Genomic DNA, 25,353 nt, shown 5'->3' with positions numbered 1-25,353 from the left:
TCAGCACAGTGTCTCTAATAGGGGCTCAGTAAATGTTACTTTATTTGCTTGTCACTCATCTCCCCTATAGCCACGTGTCTCTCATCCTAGTTCACAGTGGAAGAAAGAAGGGCTGGAAATATAATACTGCCAAAATCTCAATTAGTGATTTCCTACTGTCAGCAAAGTTTATCCTGTACTTCTTATAAAGATCCCTTGTCTTAATTCCTTCTATTTGGAGCTTGGCTCCCAAAGAGCTTTCACTTACATTATCTTTCACTACTGAAAACAGTTCTGGGATGAGGTATCATTAGCCCTATTTGACAGGTGAGAAACTGAGGCCTAGGGACTTGCCCGGCCTGTGGTCACAGAGCTAGAAGGTGGTAGAGCTAGAACTTGGGCCAGCTTATCCCACTTTTCCTAAAAGGATATTGATGCTCCTTTTGGCTTAAGAGATGAAATTGAGGCCTCTGTCAGTCATTCATTCACTCAGCAAACATTTCCTATCTCCTGTGTTACTTCAGGGCCGTGTAGACTGTGATACAGAAATGGATGAGATTTCATCCCTTCCCTCAGGGAGCTCATAGTCTGATGGGAGAGACAGCCAAACAATCTTGGCAGGCCAGTGTGAACCTCAGCCACAATAAAGTTAGGCTCTGGGAACTGCAGGACCCTGGAGAAGGCATCCTGACTCAGGAAAAGCTTGCCTTCAAGAATGGAGGATGAGGAGGGCTTAGCGAAGGTGCTGAAGATTGAGAGGAGCCAGGGCCTTTTAAATAGAAGGAAGAGAGCAGACAAAGTCCCAGGGGTTAGCGATGAGGAGAGTCTAGGCCGTTCAGGAAGGGTAGGCAGCATGATGTGTCTGGCGCTTGAGGGAGGAGGTGAATGCTTGCTTAGAAATTATCTTGTTGTGGTTAAGAATGGAATCAGACTGAATCCGAATTCTGGTTCTGCCACCTACTGGCTGTGTGACCTTAGGGAAGTTTCTTATCTGGAAAATGGAGAATAATAGTGCCTGCCTCAGAAGTCGGCCCTGGAGATTAAATAGGGCGATGCATGAGAAGGCCCTAATGTCCCACCTGCACAGGTAGTGCTGGTGCAGGTCAGCTGTTACCACCACCAGCACTGCTGGCAACTCGTCCTTATGGAGCTTCCAGCCCCCAGAGTGCTCCTGACTCCCTGTGATAAACCCTTTATAGATGGCAGCTCAGTGAATCCACACGATAACACATGTAAGGAAACAGGCGTGGAGAAGTGAAAAGCCTCACTCAAGGTTATGAAGTCAGTAAATGGAGAAGCCGCTCTTGAATGTGGCCTCTCTGCCCCCAGCCCCTGCTTTTGACCATGGTGTCTCTTGTGCCTCTGGGTGTATTTTATTCCTCAGGAGAGGTGCTGTCCTCAGCCTGAGGAGTGAATGGGCCTCAAGGTGCCATCTGCACAGCCCTGCCGGCCTCCTGGTGCTAGGCTGGTAGAAGGCCTGAGGCCAGGCCAGCACCCATTCCCAGAGTTCTGGGCCCTGTGTTTTCCTCTGTACTTCCTACCCACTGTTTGCTCTGTGAAGGCAAAGTAACTAGGTTTGCATGGCCTGTTCTTTAATAGAAAATTAAACAGGCCCATTTTATCCCAGTGACGTTTAATCTGCAGCCTTGATGTTGACAAATTTATCTGCCCAAAGTGTGTAAGATAATTGGAATGCCAAAATCATAAATGCCAGATCGAATCTCATTCTTCTTTGTATTCTTGAAGTGCTGTATTTATATAATAAGGTTGGAAAAAACAAATGGTGGCCCTTCTCAGTGGCAGCACCTTTTTGTGTTTGCAGATAAACAGAAGGAGAATGACAAATTACGAGAGTCCCTCTCCAGGAAGACCGTGAGCCTGGAGCACCTTCAGCGGGAGTATGCCAGCGTGAAGGAAGAAAATGAAAGGCTGCAGAAAGAAGGCAACGAGAAGGAGAGACACAACCAGCAGCTGATCCAGGAGGTCCGCCGCAGCGGCCAGGAACTGAGCAGGTAGTGGCTGTGCTTCCCTGGTGGCCTGCTGGCCGTACCACGCATGCAGACACTGGGCTGCAGTCGTGGAATCAGCACGCAGGCCTCTGCCTTAGTGCACAGTGGCAGGCAGTAGACACAAACACATTGTACGTCTGGTGGGCCTGCAACATATGGAGAAAGATCCTGTAAGGAGGAGAGGGCTTGGCAGTGGGTTGCTGTTTTTTGTCGAGGGTGAGTCAGGGAAGGCCTTTGTGAAAAGATGCCATTTGCTCAGAGAGCTGAATGCAGTGAGGAGGTGAGTGCTGCAGCTACCTGGGAAAGATCATTTCAGGCAGAATGGGCGCAGGCCCTGAGGCAAAGTGGCTTAGGCCTGTGCCGGACAGAGCACGGCAGTGCGTCCGGAGAGGGGGCTGGCAGGATGCCAAATCACATCGGGCTGCAGAGTCAGTGTGAGGACTTTGGGTTTTCCTCTGAGTGGCATGGGAAGCCACTGGGAGATTCTGAGCAGAGGAGTGGAATTAGGATTAGAGAGCACATGGAGTTCTTAACCATGCATGTCACTTCTTGGTCCACACTCTTGTGACTGAGGGTGGAATTGGCCTGCTCTGTGGGGTTTGAATAAGTTACCCTGAGGTAGAATTAACCTGTCCTTCTCATGCCTGTGGGGCCTTCTCAGGGTGCAGGAGGAGGTGAAGTTGAGGCAGCAGCTGCTCTCACAGAATGACAAGCTATTGCAGTCCCTCCGAGTGGAGCTGAAGGCGTATGAGAAGCTGGATGAAGAGCACAGGAGACTGAGAGGTACTGAGGACTTCACCTTGAGGCTACTGTGCTTTGGGCTGTAAGACCACCCGACAGCTGGCTGTAGGCACAGGAGGGCAGAGCTCAGCCCTCTCCACTCTGGCCTCGTGGGTAGAGTGGATGGGTGTTGAAGCTAGCGCTTTGACCCACTCTTCTTCTGAAGGAACAGCAGGAAACATAGAAGGACTGAGGCTCAGCACCCAGGCCAGCCGAGGTCTGGGTTCCCACTCACTTGTTCCCAGCTATGTGACCCTCAGTAGGCCACTTCACCCTTTGAGCCCATACCTACCTCTGTAAAACATGTCTCTCAGCACCTGTTGTGTGGAGAATTGTGTTGAAAATTGAATGAGACCATTTATTGAAAGCATCCTAGGAAGATACCTGACATGTAGTAGGCACCCAGGAAACGACTTTTATTATAATCGTCCTGCTAGTGTATGTTACTTTTTGCCCATTCATTCAGCAAACATTTATGGACACCTCTCATGTGCTGGGCATTGCTCTGGGGATGGTTGTTGGCCTCGTTGCTCTCTGTATCCCAGGAGAGAGACCAGCTCAGAGTGCTTCAACTATAAGGTCTAATGTTTCAGAATCAATTTTGAGGTGTGGTGAGGTGTTGTTTTTTTTTTTTTTTTTTTTTTTTACTAATTTTCCAGATGGTTTCTCTCTATTGAAAGTTTATCTAGAAAGGGGTCATCTCACAGCTTTTGTTTTCTCCTCAACTTGCTTTTCTTATTCTTGCCGTTGTGTCTTTTTAATATAGTGTGGCTCTTAAAATCATCCCCTTTCATTCTATAATTCTAGCCCAAATAGATTTTATTACTACTAGACATAATTTCGGGGTTTGGTGTGCAATTTGCTAGGCTTTTATGGCCAGAAGCGAAAATTAATTTCCAGCTCTTATTTAGCCTGTGGAATAGCAGCAATTAAGTCTGCCAATATTTTTGTTTCTAAAGTCAAGTTGTTATTTTAAACTCTACCTAGTTCTTAGGAAGGGGGAGGGTGATGGTGGTGGTGGGTGTAAAATGCGATTGAGTTCCTTCGATGGCTGACCCTTTGGTTGTGGAAGATGTCAGGGCTTCTCTTTGCACATGTCCACAGAGGCGTCGGGAGAAGGCTGGAAGGGGCAGGATCCTTTCAGGGACCTGCACAGCCTCCTGATGGAGATCCAGGCTCTGCGATTGCAACTAGAAAGGAGCATCGAAACCAGCAGCACTCTGCAGAGCAGGCTCAAGGAGCAGCTGGCAAGGGGGGCAGAGAAGGCACAGGAAGGAGCCCTCACTCTGGCTGTCCAAGCCGTGTCCATCCCTGAGGTGCCCCTTCAGCCTGACAAACACGGTATTGTCCCTGCCTCTCCCCACTTGCTGAGAATGCAGCTCTGAGCATCTGTGTGTGACATGTGAACTTCTGAATGATGCCTTTGCCCCACAGAGGTGTCTTTCCATTGATAGCTGACACGCTGTACCCTAGGAGCCAGGGGACCTGACTGCTAATTAATTAGCCGTCACCTTGGGCAAAGTGGCGTAATCTCCATCTGAGGCATCTTGATTCTCAGGGAAGTGGAATTTGGACTTCCAGACACCCTCAGTGCCTCTGGCCTTGCTCCCTCCTATCCATTTAGTCCTGCCTGCATCACTTTGATGCTGAAATTTCTTTTAGTTTCTCTTACTACGTTTAGAAGGGAACCTAAACATCTTAATCTGGCTTTCAGTGTCTTTCAGGATCTGAAAATCATCCTGATAGGTTTAAAAAGTGGATCTGTTTTGCATTTGCATGCAGGTTAATTGCCTAGCCCTGGAGAGGCTGTGGGGGGTGCCAGGAAGAGGACCAGGCACCTCTGCCACCCGCCCACCGCAGGGCGTGGAGCAAACCAGTAAATGGTTAGACTCCAAGCAATCAGGCAGCCTGTCCTCTTTGCTCTAGAGATGAAAAACAAAGGCCCAGAGAGTGGATGGGGCTTGCCCAAAGTGGCACAGCAAGTAGGCAGCAGAGCTGGAGCTAGAAACCATTTCCAGCTTCGAGTCCAGGGCTGTTCCTAAACCCCACTGGACTCTCTGGAGCCTGGGGTATCCTGGGATTATCATCCTGACACCCATAGGGTAAATGTGTGTATTCAGTGGGATGAGGAATGCCAGCCTGCTTTAAAAGCAAGTATTGTACTAAAGTTTGGACTGACTTTTACTTGGATATCTCTAGTTAAAAAAATAAAAATAAATCTCTTAAGGAGCACCTGGTCGATCCGCCTTAGAACTCGTAGTGATTAGTTCATTGATTTCTCATTGACAAGGATCTTAAAATTTAATCAAGAAGATGATGTAATAATATGAAAAAAGTGAACAGAGAAAAAAAGCTCATGATTCTACACATTGATCATTTTTTAAAATTTGCATATTTCTTTTCATTTATTAAATATGAGCATGAATTCATATTTTTCAAATTGGATTTTGTGTCATTCTGTGTCCTTTCTTTGTTTTTGCCCAATATTACATCATACATGTTCCCTGTGCTTTCACATGGGCTTCCTAATGATTGTTTGCAGGCTATTCTCAGTCATCAATCCATGACCCCGTTGATTATTAAAGTGGTCTCTGATTTGGAGCCATAATAGACATCAATGTTAATATGCTTTTTGCTGTTAAATAATATTCTTAGGAGAAAACCCTACGAGGGGAAACTCATAAGTTTGGAAAGGTGTCATATTGCCACCTTCTAAATAGTCTGTACATAAGCAGTGTACAAAGGTAGTGGTTCTTGTGTGACCTCAGCATTGGGCATTACTATTTTCAACACAGGTCTGCACCTGGCCCCTTTTAAGGCTTTGAGGAGATGGGATTCAGGAACTTGTGGGGTAGGCTAGGTGAGATTGAAGCAGGGAGAACAATTCTGTGCTTGGGGTACCCAGGAAAGGAGAGTTGGGTAGCTGAAGTGAGGAGGCCATCAAACAGCCTTTACCTGCTTTTGAAATTTGCCGAAAGCAGCCCTCATCATGCCTGGCAAGAGGCATCCAGGAGAGCATTCAGAATTCACAGTGCTGCCTCAGTAGAAAAGTTTTCTAATTTCCTTGAGTCAAGATCAGAATTATAGGCAGCAGCATTTCTTCCTTTGCAACAGACTTCTCAGGTCTGTATTTAAGTGCATCTGTTTTAAAAATTCTGTTCTAAAGGCTGATGTCTTTCACTGAGAGTGATTCCTCTCGGGGCCAGCTCTGTGGAGCTGACCTCCTGGCTCCTTGGCCTTAGGAACTGTAGCACACCCCTGGGAAATGCTGGAGTGCAGTCAGCCCACCGTCCAGTGGTGCGGGAGCTCGGAAGGGGAATCCTAAGCCCTGGGCTTGCTTGCTCTGTGCCACTGACATGCTGGGTTATGCTGGACAGATCACTTTCTATCTCTGCCCCTTGAAATCTGAATTACAATGTGTTTCACCCACTGAACTATTGAGTCCAATAGCTTTTCATATGAGAAAGTGCTTTCCAAATTATAACGTGTTGCACAGGTCATCTGTACAGCATCTATTGGTTTTGCCTCCTTACAGTGTTGCAGATACATCACCCCCTAGATCCTATTGTGGGTTACTCTCATCTCTAGCTTAGGTTAGTGTGGCAGCCTCCAGACTTACTCTTCCAGTACAAAATACAGACCTCAGCTCGACATTGCCTTGCCCAAAGCCCTTGAGTGGGCCCCTCAGTCGTCTTGGTTCTGGCCTTGCGTTCTACTTTGTCCTTCCCTGCACCCTGGGCCTTGGGTCTATGAACTGCTTATTTCTCCCTGAGTGATGATTCTACTCTTTGTCCCACTGTCTGCCTCTCACCTGCCCATTGTGCTGCCTGGCATTTCTTTCCCTCCTTCTTACCATAGGTCAGTCACAATAAGTCTTAAAACATAAGGTTTTAAAACAGGTATTAGCCTTTGGGAAGCCAAGTTGCGGGTAGTGCCCCTCACCTGAGCCCCAACAGCCTATGTTTCCCTCCCTTGTCCTTGATCACACTAAAATAAAATGGCTTATTTACTTTTCTGCTGAGAGTTTTTCTAGGAAAGGGACTGGGCCTGGTCACTCTTTCTCCCTGGTGTCCCACAAAGGTGGGCCTGGCAGGACAGAGGCCCAGTGAAAACTTGAAGGAATGCTGTGTGTGTATGGATAAGTGAATGCGAGGGGCTTGACTGTATTCTCATTCAGTTCTCTCTTGAATGCCGACAACAGTGAAACTAACAGTTCTCGTGTTTTGCATTTTGTAGATGGTGACAAATATCCCATGGAAAGTGATAATTCATTTGATCTGTTTGATTCCTCCCAGGCAGTGACACCAAAATCAGGTACAAAGCTGAAGTCTGGGTAACTGTGGCAGCATTGAATGTGACAGTAGGACTTTTTAACTTGCAGAAAAGGGGGTCCCTGGTCCCAACTCAGGAGGGTATTTGGCAAGGATTTGGGATTTCAAGTTCTCAGCATCCCCAGCTGGTGATCTCCTCCTTCAAGCCAGTTAATCCACTCCTAGGTGTTACCAAGCTTAGAACATCATTGGGTCCCTGTTGCCTTAGATTACAATTGTGACCACCTTTGTGAGGCTTTCAAGGCCCTGCAGGATCCAGCTCCAGTGGGCCCGTCCAGCCTTCTCCCTTACCCTGGTGTAGCCACACAGGGGTCACCATCCTGCAGACAGGCCCACACTTTCCTCTCACTGTGACTTTTAGACCCCCTTTGTCCCACTCTTTGCCAATAAAAGTCCCATTTCCTCAAGACTCATCATGAATGCACATTTCTCTGTGACATGCCTTTGCTGCTGTCCTTGGTCAGAATGACTCTTCATTCGTGTAATTCTTGCTACTTGCTCAATCCAGCTCAAATGCTGCTCCTTCTCAGAAGCCTTCCCTGTTCTCTCCCTCCCTGCACAGATAATTGTTTTTCCTGGTTCTGGCCCTTCATCACTCTGCTGTTGCACCTTCTTCAGTGTCTGTGTTCTGATCAGACTGTGGGCTACTGGAATGCAGGCACCAGCTTGAGTCATCCTTGTGAATCTGGGGTCTTCTGCCGAGTGGGTGGTTGATAAGTGTTGGTTGAGTTGACTTGAGCCTCTCCTACAAGATGACTCGTAAGCCCAGTGTGGGGTAATATACAGAGGTCCAGGAGCCATGCCTCTTTTCCCCTCTGGGCTTGTGTTGGGTGGCATTTGGGCACGAGGGCCTCTCCTAGCCCTCCTAGCTAGCTTCAACATCATAAGCGTCTTGAACGCAGTGTTACCTGAAACAGATTTTACATCCTACCTCTCATTTTACAGTTTCAGAGACTCCTCCACTCTCTGGGAATGGCACGGACTCCCTCTTCTGCGACAGTGGCAGCTCGGCAACTAGCGCTCCGTGTGTGTCCCGCCTGGTCGCTGGCCACCAACTGTGGGCCAGCAAGAATGGCCGCCACGTCCTGGGCCTGATTGAGGACTATAAGGCCCTGCTCAAACAGATCGGCCAGGGACAGAGGCTCCTTGCTGAAATGGACGTTCAAACCCAAGAGGCTCCCAGCTCCACAAGTCAAGAGCTGGGAACAAAGGTAACCTGACCACAGAGCTGGTGGGCACAAGCTGCTCCCTGGGAGTGTCGGTGGAAGGGGTAGGGGAGTCAGATGGCGCAGCTGTCCTCATTAGGACCCTGAGAAGAGGGACCAGGAAGTGTGGCGCCAGAGAGCTCAGAGGTCAGGTCCAGTGTGGGGGACTATTGGTGGTGGCTGTGTTTGGTGGAGTTCATGCCTTGTATTCCTGCAACTGCTTCATGGGCTCTGCTGTCTTGCTCCCATGACGGCCTCTGTACATCTGGTCTCTCATCCATCTGCACCCTAGTGTGTCTGTCCATTCATCCGCCCATCCATCCACCTGGCTGTCACCCATTATGAAGTGGAATTACTAGTTCAAAGGTTGTGAACTTCTTAGGGCTCTTGATGATAACTGTTGCTCCATTACTTTCCAAAACAGTTCTATCTCTGTTCATGAACGTTTGTCTCACTACATTTTTGTCTTTGTTGAGGTTTTGTTGTTGTTGTTGTTGTGTTTTTTTTTATTTTGAGACAGGATCTAGCTCTGTCACCCAGGCTGGAGTGCAGTGGCGTGATCATGGCTCACTGTAGCCTCGACCCCACCTCCTAGGCTCAAGCAATCCTCCTGCCTCAGCCTCCCAAGTAGCTGTGACCACAGGCGTGTACCATCACACCTGGCTATTTTTTTAATTTGTTTTTAGAGACAGGGTCTCACTCTGTTGCCCAGGCTGGCCTCGAACTCCTGGGCTCAAATAATCCTCCCACCTTGGCCTCCTAAAGTGTTGGGATTACGGGCGTCAGCAATCGTGCCTGGCAGTATATATATACATTTTTTTTTTTTTTTGAGATGGAGTCTCATTCTGTCGCTCAGGCTGGAGTTCAGTGGTGTGATCTTGGCTCACTGCAGCCTCCTCCTCTTGGATTCAAGTGATTCTCCTCCCTCAGCCTCTTTAGTAGCTGGGATTACAGGCGCCTGCCACCAGGCCTGGCTAATTTTTGTATTTTTAGTAGAGATGGTGTTTCACCATGTTGGCCAGGCTGGTCTTGAACTCCTGACTTCAGGTGATCCAACTGCCTCGGCCTCCCAAAGTGATGGGATAAAGGCGTGAGACACTGCGCCCAGCCCAGGTATTTTCATTTATAATGATTTTTTTGTTACTTTGGTATCTAAAAAGGGTGTGTCTTTTTTCTCTCTTTTTTTTGAGACAGGGTCTGGCCATGTTGTCCAGGCTGGGGTACGTGGCATGATTATGGCACACTGCAGCCTTGGCCTCCTGGACTTGAGCAATCCTCCCATCCCAGCTTCCCGAGTAGCCAGGACTACAGGTGTGCACTGCCACACCTAGCTAATTTTTTATTTTTTGTAGAGATGGGGGTCTCACTATGTTGCCTAGGGTGGTCTCGAATTTCTGGGCTTGTATTTCCCCTTTTCTGAGTCACATACGTAATTTTCTTGTGCCCTTGATACCTCCCAATTTGAGTTTGCTCTGCCAGCAGTACAAGGCCCTGATATCACATTCACTACAGCAGGGCCATTTAACAGGGACCAGTAAAGGCAAATCGTTTATTGCTTGCTGTTGGTGTCATTTTCTCTGGGCAGGTCTCTGTGGGCCGCCAAACAGTAAGAATGGCCCTCCCACAGACCCTTTACTTGGAGTAGTAACTATAGTTAATGCTGGTGGTTATTAACCATGGTGGTTATTAATCATGGTTATTGCTTGGGCTAAAATCACCACTGAAATTCTCTCATAATCTACGATTCACCAGTCTTTAAGTACAATAAATTGGTGTTATGTGGTACGAGGCTTTCGCTCAGCGTGTGAAACAGAAGCCCTACAGTCTGGAGATTTATGCTGCACGTTAAGGCTTGCTTGTCTAAAATCTTTTTCAAGACTGCACGTAACAGCCTTCATATCCCCCCTGTGTAGGGTCCACACCCAGCACCACTGAGCAAGTTTGTGAGCAGTGTGAGCACAGCCAAGCTGACCCTGGAAGAGGCCTACAGGCGGCTGAAGCTTCTCTGGAGAGTCTCACTCCCCGAGGATGGCCAGTGTCCCCTTCACTGTGAGCAGGTAGGTGGTGACACAAGTTTCAGAGGCTCAAGGATGCCACTGGGGCCTGTGTCTCAGTTTCCTCCATGCCAAGCAGGGGCCCACAGCAGATGTGCCAACCATTTGGGGTATGTATTAGGGAGGAGATGAGATGGCACTGTTTGCCATGGCTTCACTGTGTTCTTACTTGATCCGTCCCACACTCCTGTAGCCATGACCCGTCTGAGCATGTCTTTGTTGAGTAGAATCCTGTCTGCATTCTACACCTGAGGAAACCAGGACTCAGGGAGCTGAGGCACTTAGTCAAGGCTAGAGCTTGTTTGAAAGCATAAATATTGGAACCCAATGTTTATTATTTTATTTTATAGGCTTTAAGTCCCAGTTTGTCCTCATGGACTAGCTCATTCTTTTCTACTCATCATCTCTTTTATTTTAGGTGCCTTTTCTGGACCTTCTCATTCCTATCGACAGCTTTCATCATCATATTTGAGTGGACCTTGTTCAAAATCTGTTTTAACTACTTAGGAATGACAGGCTGCAAACCAGGGGTCAGGCAGAGTAGAAGCTGTCCTCTGATTTCTGTGTGTGGGATACATGTGGTGTCATGACAAGGTGAACGCCCACTCTGGCTAATCAGAGAAACCTCCCTGGAAGAAGGGACATGCAGGTTAAGGAAGAGTTAGAACTCTCTGCTTGGTGGCATGATAGATATTTCCCCCTTTGTTTATCTAACCTATCTGTTCTTGCCAAAGGCCAGCAGGAAGGCAAAAGGGAAATTTACATTTTTTGTCATTATCTCATTTACTTAAACCCCTTTTGACAGCTCTCGGGTCTCTCAAACATGACCATGAAGTAGCTGGTGGAGCAGCTCGCTCTACTCTGAAGGTTCTAATGAGCCTGTCCTAAGATTTCACTTTTGGGATCCTGGGGACAAAGTTTGGATACACTAAGCTTGGGGAAGTTGATAACTATTCATTCCATAGAAAAATCGTTTTTTGGCCCACGTTTAGCTGGTGGCAGTATCAGGTGGGAGACAGAGTATCAGGGAGGAAGGCTGAGACTCACCGGGGTCCAGCCCCACATTGGTCTTTCCCTTCTTCTAATCCACCAAGTCCTGTTTCATCTTAGGCTTAGGTGACACAGATGGCCTGACTGCCTGGAGTGTCCCATGTCCTGCTTCTGGCTGGCTCCTTCTCACCTTTCAAGTCTTAGCTTAAATATTACCCCAGAGTCAGAGAGAGCTCCCTGATTCCTCCATCATAGCATCCTCTTCTGTTTCATCATAGCCTTTCAACAAGTTATAATTGTATATTTGTTTAACGTCTGTCTTCCTCTATTTTCCTTCAGAGGACAGTGTCTGTTTTATTTATATTTTTTGAATGAACCAGTGATTTTTTTTTTTCTATACACCCAAAGTAGTACCTGCCTCATATGATTTTCACATAAACACGTCTGAACTAAACAGTTGACCCTTAATGCAACGTTTTTATCCTTAGCACATCGTAGTAACTGTTAAATAGACAGAAATACAGCTCATACACATATATAAAATATATATGCACACAAAAAAAATCATAGCCACATTGATTCTTCCCTACTTGCAAATCATTCCAGGAGTGGTTGGTGCTCCTGAGTACCCCTTTCCTTCCAAAGGTTTCTCGAATAATTGATTATGCTCACTTTGATGTCATGGAATTGTGGCGCCAGAAAAAGGACCTTTGAGATGCTCCGATGTGTTTGCTGGGGTACATACCTGCTGTGTAGTGTTAAATTGCCTCTAGCCACTTTTCTGTCACTGCTGTGTTTCATACAGTGCCTTTGCTTGGTGTGAAATGTGCGTAATGCTGATTTCCATTTCCAAGTTTTCACCAACAACCCAGGGGTTTTTGAACTACCTGGTTTTCTCTTGAGTGTTATTAATTGCCTTTTACATTTAGTATACCATCCCATGTGGTCTGGACTGCTCTGGAAAGTGTGTATCATGTGTACCAGTTGTGTGGAGGGATACAAATGTACACACGTACTTGTTTATAATAATTTTTTTAAATGGAGGATAAACAATAACAAACCAGGCTACATATAGTAATGGGAGGGGAGAGATTGGAATAACAGATAGAAGGTAGATTTCTCTGAATAGACCTTGTTTTGTAGATTTGACTTAGCAAGTATATAAATGCATTACATAATTATAAAAAAATCAAAATGAGAAAACAGTTTCTAAAAATTCTTGGCAAGATGAAACAAACCTTACTGTATATGGCAATGTAGGCATAACAACACAAAAAGGAAGCATTTCAATGACTAAAGCACAATAATTTGACCACACATTTCTAGTAGAAATATTCTAAGGGCAAGAAAAAAATTTAAACTCTTGTTAATGTTTATATTGGTAGTAATAATATTGATATTCGTATTCTGAATTATTATATTTCTATTATAAGATAAAACAAATAACTGTTAATTTTATTGGAAACTGATTTTTTACTGTAAGGAAAAAGAGATATGAAATCAAAGAACCCTGTAATCCTAAATTTGAATAGCACATATCAGTATTAACTTGTGATGTATTATCATCCATTAAAAGAATTTTTTGAACTTTCTCAACATACAAAGCTTTAGAAACAATGTCTGTTCTAGCACCAGTGAGTGCCCTTGATGCCCAAATTATGGTTTCTAGATAACTTTGCCCGCTAAAGGGAACTAGGGTTCCTTGGAGAAATGGCTTGCTGCTAGGTCTGGGGCAGGAGATGTATAGTATGAGCCTAGAACATATTTCATCCTAGTAAGAAAGGATCCCGTGTGGGGAAAGAGGGAGAGAACCCCATGGATTTACAGTGGTTCCCGTAAGTGTGGGCCCTGGACCTGCAGCATCTGCATCACCTGGAAACTTGTCAAAAATTCACCTTCTCAGGCCTCACACCAAACCTACTGAATCAGGAACTCTGAGAGTGCGCCCCAGCAGTCTGTTTTTACAGCCATCTAGGTAGGTTTGAGAACTACTGGATTTAAAGAAACTCAAGAGATAATCAAATGCAAAACATGGATCTTATTTGCATCCTGAATTGAACCAATTGTTTAGAAAAGAAAATTATGAAGCAATCAGGGAAATGTGTTCACTGACTGGATGTGGTGATACTAAGGAATTACTGCCTTTTTTTTTTAAGGTATCATAATGATACTGTGTTGGGCTTTTTGTTTTTTTTTTTTTTTAAGAATCTTTTTATGGCCGGGATGGTGGCTCGTGCCGGTAATCCCAGCACTTTCAGAGGCCAAGGTGGGAGGATCACCTGAGGCCAGAAGTTCGAGAGCAGCCTGAGCAACATAGTAAGATGCCGTCCCTATTTAAAAAAAAAAAAATCTAGAGACATCTAGTAAAATATTTTATAGATGATACGATTGATTGGGTTCTAGGGTTGGTTTCAGAATCATCTTGGGGAGAGGATGCGCAGGAATGTAGTAGAGATAAGTATGGCCATGAATTGATCATTGCTGAAGCTGGATGGGCACTTGGGCGTTCATTATCCACTTCTTTCTGCTTTTGTAAATGTTTGAGATTTTTTTCACCATAAAAAGAAAACAAGCAAAAATTCCTGTCCCCGAAGTCAGGCAGAACACTGACGAGGAAGCCTGAGACCTCCTGGGAGGGAGTGGCTTCAGCGCTGCAGCTCTGTGGCCCTCAGGAAGGGTTGTTCTGGTGACCTCCTGCAGACACTGGGCATGCTGCTTACACCCAGCATCTCATTTGATCCCTTGCGGAAATCTTGAGGGAGTTAGCTGTGATTCTTCCCTTTTTCCAGAGGTAGGAATGGAAACTCCAAGAGGTTAAGTGACTTGCTTCAGCGTCATATAGCTGGGGAGTGGTGGAGCTGTACTTTGAGCCCCTGCTGTTGCTACCATGGAATATTCATCCTATAAAAATGAAGATTTGAATCCAGGGGAACAACAGACATGTAAACAATTAAAATTGCCTGTTGTAAGTACTGGATAGAATATATACAGGGTGTTAGGAGAGCACTAGTGAAAATTAATCCACCGTGAGTGGGTAAATGGTGTCATAGCACCTACTCTGCGCCAGACACTGGTGGTTAGAGGGAGGAAATGAGTGTGTGGTCAGTACAGGAAGCAAACAAGTAAAGGGCCAGTCACTCCAGTGTGCCATGGGCAGGGATGGGGAGACACTGAGCCCCGGGGCACCCAGAGGAGCAGTAGCCAGCCTAAAAGAAGTGCCAGGTCAACTTCCTGGAAGAGGCAAAACCTGAGCTGACTTTAGAACAAGGAATGGGTCAGCCAGGCCGAGTTGGAAATGATCATTCCTGCCGTCTTCCATTATCTCATTTGAGTCTCACTCTACTGCATTGTGATAGCTGGGTCAGGGATGATTATTCCGATTTTACAGATGTGGGACTAAGGCGTTGACTGTAGAGAGACTTTGTCCTGGAATGTGTGGCCTCTGGAGCCATGACCAGAACCTAAGCCTTTGTGGGCTCTTAGCCCCAAGGAAAAGAATCAAAGCAAACCTAATGTTTAAAATTAGGATCTGTTTGGGAAGAACTGTCAAAGTCCTTGTACCTGACATGACTGGTTAATCTTAAAAGTAGGTTAAGTCAGGGAATCAAAAATGATACGTACCTTAAACATTTTAGTTTAACTTAAAACAGACAAATGTACATTCATTTGCCATTCTTTTGATGTAGGGCCAGGGCCTTTTCTTTTGAATATGGGTCTGCTGATTGGAGTTTCACATCTTCCCTCTTTCATAAACTGCATCTATAATGTATGTCTGTCACTTCCAATTTCTGTTTCTTTAAGATGAAGAGAAAACTTAGACACTTGCAAAGCAATTTGAATATAGAATTCTTCTAGACTATGTTCCTCCCACATCTTTTATAGTTGTCTCACCCACACCTAATTTGCCAGAAATGTGTTTTTTAGTGACTTGCTTTTATCAAATCTTTCCTGAAGCATATGTTAGTTTTCATACAACCAGTTCTCTCTTTTAATACACATATTTCATGGGCTTACTTAATATTTAATTAAATTATGCAATTTGATTACAAGTACAGCTACCATAAACAAGTTTGGGAACAAACTAAAGTGACTCTTCGTGAGCTGACAGCTCACCATCTCTCCTGTTGGAAGCAGAAGTGTTTTGACGCAGCAGAGAGCGGCCTGTGCCACGGTGCTTTTCTGACAGAAAGGGAGTGTCCTTCCCCCTGGGAGCTGGTTTGCTGGAGACTGGCTCAGAGGGCTCCGCCGTGCGTGTATTTCACCTCGGAGCACTGGGGACTCTGGTTTTGCCACCCATCCAGAGTTTACTCTGAAAAACCAGAAGAGTTTCTTCTAATGGAGCATACTTTCCTAGTAATACTTTTATATGATCTTTTGAAGATTTAAACATTGAAAAGTTTTTAAAATCAGCATTATAGTTTTTGTAAAAGAAAAAGATCACGCAATTTGAAATCATATCTCATGGAGAGAATTGTTAACATTTTGATGACATCTCAATATACACATCTATGGATGTGGGCGTTTATATTCAGTTTTGTGGAACAGGAATGCCTTGTATACAGGACATGTTGTTCTGGGCTCTTTTGTCACTAACTGATCATTTTTTGGTATCAATACATAGAGCTCTATAACATCATTTTTAATAGTTGCAAAATTATTGTATTATATGTAAGTACCATAATTTATCCAGATCTATACTGAAATCAGGTTATTTTTTCCTACCACGAACAATGCTGAGACGAACATCCTTGTACATAGGCATCGTTTTGTGCTTATGTTCTTATTCCTTGGGGGAAATGCCAACGTGTAGAATTGCTGGGGCAAAGAGTTAAGCGCCTCTCAGTTTGGTAGATCTTGCCAGGGCGTTCTCGCTGGGCCATGCCATCCCGCACTTCCACCAGAGGTCACGAGGTGCTTTCCCCTTACCCTCAATGGGTTTTGTCCAATTTTACCTTTTCCTGGTTGTCAGGAAAAGGCTTCTAGTTTCCATTCAAATATTTTTGCTAGTGAGGTTGAGCGTCATCTTTTTATATGGCTTTGTAATTCTTCCTATGTAACATGATGTTTTATGTTCTTTGTTCATTTTTCTAATTTCTCTTCTCTTTAGATTGGAGAAATGAAGGCAGAGGTCACCAAACTACATAAAAAATTGTTTGAACAAGAAAAGAAGTTGCAAAACACCATGAAGCTTTTGCAGCTGAGCAAGCGCCAGGAAAAAGTCATCTTTGATCAGTGTGAGTGAGTGTGGGGGTGGCCGCTATGCCTGACCACTTCCTGCCTCCGAGGGCTCCTGGTTCTGCCCTGGATTACCCACTTTGGAGTCCAGATGGTTTGTAATCATGCCTCCTATCTGTGGGCTTCTTTTCATACTCCATCCTTTCTGACTCACATAGACAAATGTATTCACTTAACACACCTTTGTAGAGCGGCCCCTTGGTGTCAGGGACTGTCGTCTCACTGGGAGACAGTCTTGTGGCCTGTGCAGTGATGGGAACATGCAGAGCACTGGGGTGGGAGTTGGGTGGCCATCACTCTGTCCCGGCGAGGTGGGCATCTTAGACAAAGTGACCACCTCACTGAGTGTGAAATGAAAGCAGACGTCGTCACATGGAGCGGGGAGTGGCAGTCCCTCAGGGAAGAGCATGGACAGAGGCACAAAGGCAGGAAATAAGGTTTTGTATGTGAGAAACCAAAACCAGTCCCTGTGGGGTAAAGGCTGCAAACAGTGAATTAAGGTGGGAGGGATTGGGGTCAGGGAGTACTTCATGAAAGACTGTAGGTGGCAGGCTCAGGGCAGAGGATTGGCCTGTCACTTCTGTGTGCAAGAATGGCTCGCTGGTGGCTGCTCCACCAGTGAGGGGGAGGCTGATTCACTAGTCAGACAGGAAAGGTGGCTAGGATGCTGGGGATCCAGAGGAGGGCATGGATTTGAGAAATACTTCTCAAGGCAGATGCCGAGACTCAGGGTTGGCGAGGTTAAGTAACTTTTGTAAGGTCAGTCCCAGTTCTGATCTAGCCACTTTGGAGATTGATTGGGAGCAGCTCCGTTTCCCGGTTTAAACCCTCAGCACTCCCTCCCGTTGCATTTAGAGGAGCAGGCGGTAGCTGAGTTTCCATTAGTGCCTGTTGGCAACATGGCCCTGGCCAAGCCTGCGCTGTCTGGGTGTCAATTTCCCTGTCTTAGGAGAGCTGCTGACTGCAGCACTTTTTCTCTGGAGGTGCCAGCCTGCCTTGTGCGGCTCTCCTGTCAAAGTCCAACATTTCTGGGGCACTTCTGAGAAGCACAGAACAGAGATTATTGCCAAGTAGGAGTTCTCCTTAGCCACCCCGGGAACCTTCTGAAAATAGACTCTATGAGACTGGCAGTGTTTGGACTGCAAAAGAGAGGAGCTCAGCCACTGAGCAGGCACTGAGTTCCTGTTCTTTGCCTCTTACGCCAGGCCCTGGGGACAGAGATGAACTAGACAGTCTTTGCCAGTGGGGATCGTGGGCTTAATGGGGGAGACACAGAGCTTAGCTGCAGGACGATGTGCTGAGTGCATCCTAGGAGGCCTGAGAGGTGGTTCAAGACTGACTGGGTCTTGAAGAATGACTAGGAGTTTGTCAGCGAAGGGGCAGGAATAGGATTCTGGCAGATGGCCCTGTGGACTTGCTGGTGTGCTCCCAGGGGTGAGAGAGAACTGAGTGCTCAGGGATATGCTTAGGACGTGCAAAGGATTTTCCTCTGAGAGATGAGTGAGAGCGAGAAGCAGGAACCAGGTTGCAAGGAGCCTTGTGGACAGGACTCCAGGACGAGCAGCAGGGACTGGCGGGGTCCATGCGTGTATTACAAGATCCCATGGCTGAGCTTGGAGGGGCCAGGAGGCTGGGAAGACCTCTTTGGGGGCTGCAGCAGTCCCCTAGGTGGGCAGTGGGTCAGGACTGTGGGGGAGAGGGGATGGTTTTGAAAGATCGTAAGGAGGTCAACCTGGCAGAATGGTGAATGTCTGTGGGGTTCTGGTTGAGGGTTTTGTGTCACTCGTAGAGAAAAAGAGCACCGAGGGGAACCTGGAGAGAGATGGTGCCAGCTGTGGTCCTGTTAAGACAGCTGTGGAATATTTGGGTTAGACTCTTGGAGCAGCAGTGGGGTGGGACGCGATGCTCTGCATAGATCTAGAGAAAGGCAGAACTCTCTGCATTGGCATCTCTCCTCCTCAGCAGCCTTTGGCCCTGAACAGTCACAGGGCAGGTAGCTAACCCTATTGACAGGTGAGAAAATTGCAGAAGTAGGTTTGGATGGGTTGAGTACTGTGGTCGGTCAAAAGGACAGAACTAGAACCCAGATCCCCTGTGTCCTAGGTCAGAGAGCATGGAATTATGGATTGAGCACAGTTCAGATCTCCACTCTCCTATGTGACCTGCATTAGACTAAAACCCTAAGCTTTCGATTCCTCATCTCTAACTGGAGACGTGAGTTCCAAAGGACTCAGACTAACTAGTTGGGCCCGGGTTCAACAGCAACTTTATAAAAAGCACCCCAGTTTTCTCATCTGTAAAATAAGGATGATAACGCTACCTAAACTGTATTGTACTTAGCACAGTCTCGGGGGCAGAGGAGATGCTCAACCAGTCCCTCCTCTTTCTTTCCATTAGGCCAGACCAAATCCTATGCATGGAGGTGGCAAATCATTCATAGTAAGAAGAGCCGCAAATGTCTCATAGCACTTCTCCTCCTGAGCTGGTGTTGTCCATCTCCATGTCTCCTAGGCCTGGCACAGAGCAGGCTCCGCCAGAGCAGGGTGAGGGGCTTGCTCCAGGCAGCATAGCTGGTGGCTGACCCGGGCCTGCAACTCCTCCTTTGCGAGGCTCTGCAGCTCATCCCAAGGAGTCAGGTCCTCGGAAATTCTCCAAGCCCTGCGGACTTCACAGACCTGCTCTGGGTCTAAAGGGACTAGGTGAAAGTTGGCATAGCACCTCCTCTTCCTCCGTCCCCTCATGGTGATGGGGAAGAGCAAAGGCCAGGGCTGATTGCTGCCTGGTCAAACTGACACCATACCTTCTCAGAGTCTACAGGGGAAAGTAAGGAAAGGGCATCCCAGTGGGACCCTAAGAGTCCTGATGCCCTGGGGCCACGCACTGGCCGTGTGACCTGGAACCAGCTGCCTCAGTTCCAAGCCTCAGGTCCTCATTTGCAAAGCGAGGACAGTAGTTCTGCCCCATAGGGTGGGGGAGTATTCAGTGAGGCCACAGTTGGAAATCACCTGTCACCAGGTCAACACTGCTCAGCTCAGGTTGGTACCTTCTTCCCAAGCACTCTGCTGAGGTGGGAAGAACCGTGGACTGAATTGGGCAGGCCCGCGTGTGAGTCCCATCTCTGTGCTGGGGCCAGTTTAGATTTGGGACGAGTCCTTTGTTGCTGTGTTCCTCGGTCTTCTCCTTGCAGTGGGGATTTCTGTGCTTTGGAACGTGGCAGTGCTATTGAGGTGTAGGGGTCCTCTCAAAGCTTGAGCCAGGTGATCCTTAGTTCTTCTGCCATGAGCTTTGTTCTCTAGGGACATGGAGTGCTCTTTCACAATCATCTTTAACCTCCACAGCTGTGATACTTAATCTTTTCTGGGTCTTAGGCCCCTTGGTGAATCTGGAGAAAGCTGTGGTCTCTCTGTGGAAAAATGCAGACGTCCAGATACATACCCCCATTTGCACACAGTGTCGGAGGATTTAGGACTGACCCCCCAAACATATCCAGGGCCCCATGTCAGGAACTTCGCCCTGCAGCAGGAGGTCAGGTTGGGGGTAGAGGGGCGGTGGCCACCTCTGAAAGTCGTTTTGCTTGGCTAAAAACAAAGTCCACACCGTCTGTCCCGTCCCCAGTGTCACAGATTGCAAATAAACTCCATTACCTCCAGATGGAAATTTTCGTGAGGCAAGAAATCAATATTTTCTCAAGGCCACCACATGACAGACACCTATTCTAAAGAAGCCACTGGGGAGTCGGGCTGTGTGTGTTGGGCGTTGAGTCTGTTACAGCCTCTGGCACTGTTGGCTAAAGGCGTGGCTCCAGAAGCCTTTGGTATTTCCAACGTGGGGAGTAAGCTGATCTTACCCTCACCAAGCCCTGTTGAGAACAGATTCCCCGTCAGGCTCAGAACTCTGATCAAGAGGGGCATTCTTGCCGCTGCTGGAGTTTGTGTTGGACAAGAAAAAGCCTGAAGGAAGACCCACCTTTACAGTTGCTCCTGAAAGCCAGGGCTCGCCTGCCCCTCCCGGGAATTCTGATACACGGGGGATCTGTCTAGTACAGTGGTCCCGGCGTCAGTGCCAGCAGGGACCTCTGAAACCATCCCACCCAACCAGCTCCTGTCCAGGCAGAATGTGACTTGCCCAGGGGAATCAGGCTGGGCTATTCCACCAGCTAAAGGGCAGGCAAAGGAGAAGCAGCATGCCCATGGTTTTTTCTTCCAGGCCATTTGGAGCTGGTTCTAAGAGCTGCTGGGTAAAAACCTGGCTTTGTAGAACTTGGACCGTCATATGTGGGTCTGCCTGATCGGGGCACAGTCCCTTCCCACAGCTGCTTCCCAGAGGGCCTAGGAAACTAAAGAGTGCTGGGTAGGCCCAGGCCTCCACCCTCCCAGCGCCATTGCCCTCCCTGGCCCACAGAAGTGAGCCTGAGGGATACCTGGACAGCCAGGTGGCCGTGCAGAGCTGTAGTGTCTTCTGTGAACCGGCATAGCGTGCTGTAGCCTCTGCATCGCTGTCAGGTGGTGGCTTAGCGGGGCCTCAAAGAGGTGTTGTTGATGCGTTATTTGGCCCTGGGGTGTGTGATGGGTCAGGTGGGCCCTTCGTACCTCCCTCTGGTCTGGATGCTTCAGACCTCATGTTGTCTACATGTCTGAGCCCTTTGGGGTGGGGCTCATCCTCCCTGCACTTGGCTTTCACACGGCTGTCTTGGATATCCATGCCCCTAATCATTGCATTCTTTGCTCTCTCCTCAGTGGTTGTAACCCACAAAATCCTTCGGAAGGCCAGAGGAAACCTGGAGGTATGCCCTTTGAGTCTTTTCACTGCAGGCCAGTGGAAGGTCAGGAGGGGTGCAGGGCCAGAAAGGACCTCTTGAAAAATGAAGGTGCAGGTGGAACCAGGGGACGTGTCCTCCTCAGAGAGTTGTTTCTGCCAGCGGTGCATGAAAAGTTGTGTTTTGTCATGCCCTGTCGCCAGTGGGGGTTCTAAGTTTTAAATTTGTATGCTATTTTTACCAGTAAGAAATACAGCAAACAATGCTTGGCACATAGTAGGCATTTGATGAATATTTCTTGAATGAATGAATACAGTATGATCTCATCATCATTTTATTAGGTAAATATTTACTGACCAAACTATGTCTTTGAAAGCACTTTGAGAATAACAGTCTCGCTTTTACCTCTGTCAGGGGTCTTACTTCAGAAACCTCCTTTGGACTTAAAATTCTCCTTTTTTTTCTTCCTTTTCCTAGCTTAGGCCTGGGGGAGCCCATCCAGGAACATGCAGTCCCAGCAGACCAGGCTCCTGAGAAGAACTTTCAGCCAATAAAGCTTGTGCTTCCCCCACCGAGCTCACGCTGTCTCTTTGTTCCAAGTGTGGTTCCTATTTATTGAGGAAGAAAGAGCTGTCTGGCCAAAGGAAATCTATTTTTTCCCTTCATGTTTTCTCTCTGAAAGTTGGCTTGAGAGTTGTTGTTAGAAAGGTGCAGGTGCTCCACAAACGGGTGGTAAAAAGGCCTCGAGCTCTTGGATGTTGTATTTCAGATCAGGGGCAGGCACCGGAGCTGAGTCTGTGCGCCTTGGTGGGCTTCACGTCTTCCCCTGGATTTGCTTAGTACTCAGCCAGTGCCGCAGTTTGAAGATTCTCATTAAATGATTCATTTCATTTCACCTTGACGATTCTGTTGTTTTGTGTGGAGCCTCAAAGCCCAGGTCCCAAAATCCCAAGTGGGACAGGCCAGGGTTCCACGAGTCACATGGCTCACTGCTGAGCTCATTCAAGTGTCCAGAGAAGAGCACCTCCGTGCAGCGTGCCCGTGGGCACTGGTGTGTGCTCAGCATCTCACAGTCCGCTGGACAGCAGCCCTTGCAGTGGTGCCATTCCCGATTTAGCAAAGAGCAAAGTGAGGCCCAGAGCTGGGATGTGGCATTTGCATTGTTCCCGTGATGACAGGGGTGTGTCATCAGCCATCCACATCGCTGCCTCTGACCACGATGCCCCTAGCCAAAACACTTTAGCGGCTTCCCACTACCCTCTGATCCAAGCCTGAGCCCCTAACAAGGTTTACAAGCCTTGCTCCTTGCCCATCTCACCTCCGCCCGCTCCACTCTGTGTTCCGGGCAAACGGAACAGTGTTCTCCCTAGTCTAACCCAGGCTGCGCCCTCTTGGACATGCTCCTCCCACCCTTTCTTTTTCTAGTTAGCTTTGAATGGTCCTTTAGAGATATTTTTTCTGCCCTTGGAGAAGCCTCTCCTGACCCAATACTAGGTGAAATGCCCCACCTGTGCTCCCGCAGCCCGCACACCACTGTGCCAATCCTCTGAGTCCCTGGAGAGCAGAGGCTTGTGTCGACCACAGAATTGCCAGCACCTGGCCTGGTGCCCAGCTCCCCAGACACGATGGTGAGGGGAGGAGGAGATGGGATTGCACTTGCTGGAAGCGTAGGGTGCAGCAGCCTCGGCTGGGAGTCCGGGGAGTGGCCTCATGCCACTTTGCCTGTCTCCCCATCCATTAAGAGAGGGGCGGGGCAAGTCGGCAGTACAGACCCTTTCTGTTTGGGTTCCTGCCATCTGTGCTCTTCCTGAGAAATATTTGCACAGATGTACCTCGGTAGAATACGCACCAGTGTATGAAAACTCAGATTGAGCCATAATGTCACTGGAGTGCCTTTTGCAAGCAGTCACAACAGTTGACTTCCTAAATGGAAGCTGGGTTGGCCGAGGCGCTGGGTCGGCGTGGCGCTGTGGAGCAGGAGGCCTGGTTCCAGTCCCGAGTCTCGTGCTTCTGTAAATGAGAGTTACTCTTGCCCAGTACTGTTACAGAGTTCGGAGCCTCAAATTTTGGAAGCAGCTGAACAAGGCCCTTTCCACAAATCGGTGACGCTTCTTCAGTGTCTCAGTTAAGTTAACTTAAGCAAGTTTTAAAGTACTGTTTTAAGTTCTATGGCTGTGTTGTGCCAAACCCCTATTAACCTCAGTAGGGGAGGCACCAGGTTCAAGAGGCCTGAGAAGAGACCCACAGAGCCAGCAGACGGGATGTGGGCTTTATTAGGGGCTCACATACAGGGGAACAGTCCAGAGGCGGCAGGCTGGACAGGAGAACTGCTTTTCGTATAGAAACGGATGGTTCGGTGGCAGCAGCTGAACAACACAACCCATGGCCCAGGTGGGGCAGGAAAACCGCCACCACTTATAAACAGCATGCAGTTTATATAGCATTTTCACTTAACCTTCCCCCAAGGACCTCTACCTGGGAACCTTTTTTTAATCCAAAACTCAGGGCCTCAGTTCCCTGTACAGCCCATGTCCCATGAGACGGGCTGGGGGGCTCAGATATTCCTCACAAACAAGGAACAAATCTCCGGGTTGGCCACTCCTAGATTCTCTAGCTCAGAACAACATTAAGACGCGTCTGCCATACAGGGTCGTTCTAAGGGTATGCTTAAGCTATTGCTGTCAGAGCGTTTACCCTCCAGGCAGATGTGCACAAATGTAAGCATGTGTGGTTGCGGGGGCAGTGGGGAGGAGGGGAGTAGGTTGTACAGTGTGGTAGATATAGCTCAGGCAAGGCCTGGAAGTCAGACGTGGGCTCAGATGTCCCCACAGGGGAAGAGTCCTACCTTGCCTGGCACATGGTCAGTGCACAGCCCATGGGAGCTGAACTTGGTCATTGGCAAGAGCTTGAGGTGGAGGCATTGGAGGAGAGATCCACATTGGATTCTGGCACATCCCAGGTCCGTCTGGTTGGTGAACCCAGGCATGCCTGGAGCAGGACCTGCAGAGGAGGGGCTCCAGGAGCCCAGCTGGCCATTTGCTTCAGGTCACCCACAGCTTTTCAGGAACACAATAATCTAAAACGAAGTGCATTTTTATCTGCCAGTTTAGAGTCACATAAAATACTTTCAACCTTGGGCTAGTGAAGACCCTCCCTCTTCTGGGAGGTGGAGGAGCAGCCTGGTTTGTTTGGGCTGGATTAGTGCCAAGAACAAACTCTGCAAATAAGACAATTTGGACCTTGGAAAAAGCTCCATTGTCCCTGGTGAGTTAATTTTACCAGCAGCTGAATTCAGGAGGCTTTGAAGCAGTAATCAGAAAATGCGTCAATTTCCCGTCAGTGAAATTAATCACCACGTGTGCTGGAGGAGCTGCACCTGAGAGAAACAGCTGCAGGGACTAAATATATAGTGAGAGAAGGGTTGGGAGACAGGCCCAGGGCCCCCTGCTTGCCCTACCTTGGAAATGGTGCTTTGATCTCACTTCCAAGGCCCACCTCCCCACGTCCCTATCAGGATCCTGGAGAGTAAAATCCTTGCCCCTCCGGCCGGCGCTCACCTGGGTGGCAGTAGCCACACTGTGCATCTCAGTAATCTGTACCACCTCACCCATTTTACAAATGAGAAGACCGAGGGATGTAGCCAGAATTTGAACCTGAGTCTGTTAAAACCTGATGTCCCTTGGATTATCAGTATTCCCCCAAAATGCTATCTTTTCGAAAAACTGCAGCATTTCCCTGTTACAAATCGAAGTATTCTCACTCTACCTTTTCCAACAAAACGTCTCTGGCTGACCAGAGCAGGGGCCCAGAGACCCACAATTGAATTCCTCAACACAGCAGCCCTGAGAACTGCTTGTAAATGGGTGGTGGAAGGGAGAAAGAGTGATCTTGTTAATAAGTTCTCAGCATTGTGGAAGCCGAGAAACCTGCCTGGGGGATCCAGCCCTGCCAAATTGCCTCTTCAATCTTGGCCATATTTTAAGGCTAACTCAAAAATGCAATTATCAAAATTAC

General features: G+C 47.7%; 1 protein-coding gene across 5 annotated transcripts in view; it reads left to right on the top strand.

The window, feature by feature from the left end:
* The window catches only part of CDK5RAP2 (CDK5 regulatory subunit associated protein 2), a 184,289-nt gene extending 162,055 nt beyond the window's left edge, over positions 1 to 22,234 (top strand). For all 5 annotated transcript variants that reach the window (XM_009244813.4, XM_054520540.2, XM_002820156.6 and 2 more), the window contains 9 exons: positions 1,802 to 1,991; positions 2,650 to 2,771; positions 3,873 to 4,109; positions 7,005 to 7,082; positions 8,045 to 8,310; positions 10,218 to 10,361; positions 16,456 to 16,582; positions 21,320 to 21,366; positions 21,817 to 22,234. In XM_009244813.4, the coding sequence (XP_009243088.4) occupies positions 1,802 to 1,991; positions 2,650 to 2,771; positions 3,873 to 4,109; positions 7,005 to 7,082; positions 8,045 to 8,310; positions 10,218 to 10,361; positions 16,456 to 16,582; positions 21,320 to 21,366; positions 21,817 to 21,873 (1,268 nt within the window). In that variant the 3' untranslated portion in view covers positions 21,874 to 22,234. The remainder of the gene's footprint in view (positions 1 to 1,801; positions 1,992 to 2,649; positions 2,772 to 3,872; positions 4,110 to 7,004; positions 7,083 to 8,044; positions 8,311 to 10,217; positions 10,362 to 16,455; positions 16,583 to 21,319; positions 21,367 to 21,816) is intronic.
* Positions 22,235 to 25,353: the final 3,119 nt, after the last annotated feature.

The sequence above is a fragment of the Pongo abelii genome, chromosome 13 (assembly GCF_028885655.2).
Source record: "Pongo abelii isolate AG06213 chromosome 13, NHGRI_mPonAbe1-v2.0_pri, whole genome shotgun sequence".
In the NCBI taxonomy this organism is placed as follows: domain Eukaryota; kingdom Metazoa; phylum Chordata; class Mammalia; order Primates; family Hominidae; genus Pongo; species Pongo abelii.
The sequence above is the reverse complement of the archived record's forward strand: the minus strand, read 5'-3'. Positions and strand labels throughout refer to the sequence as shown.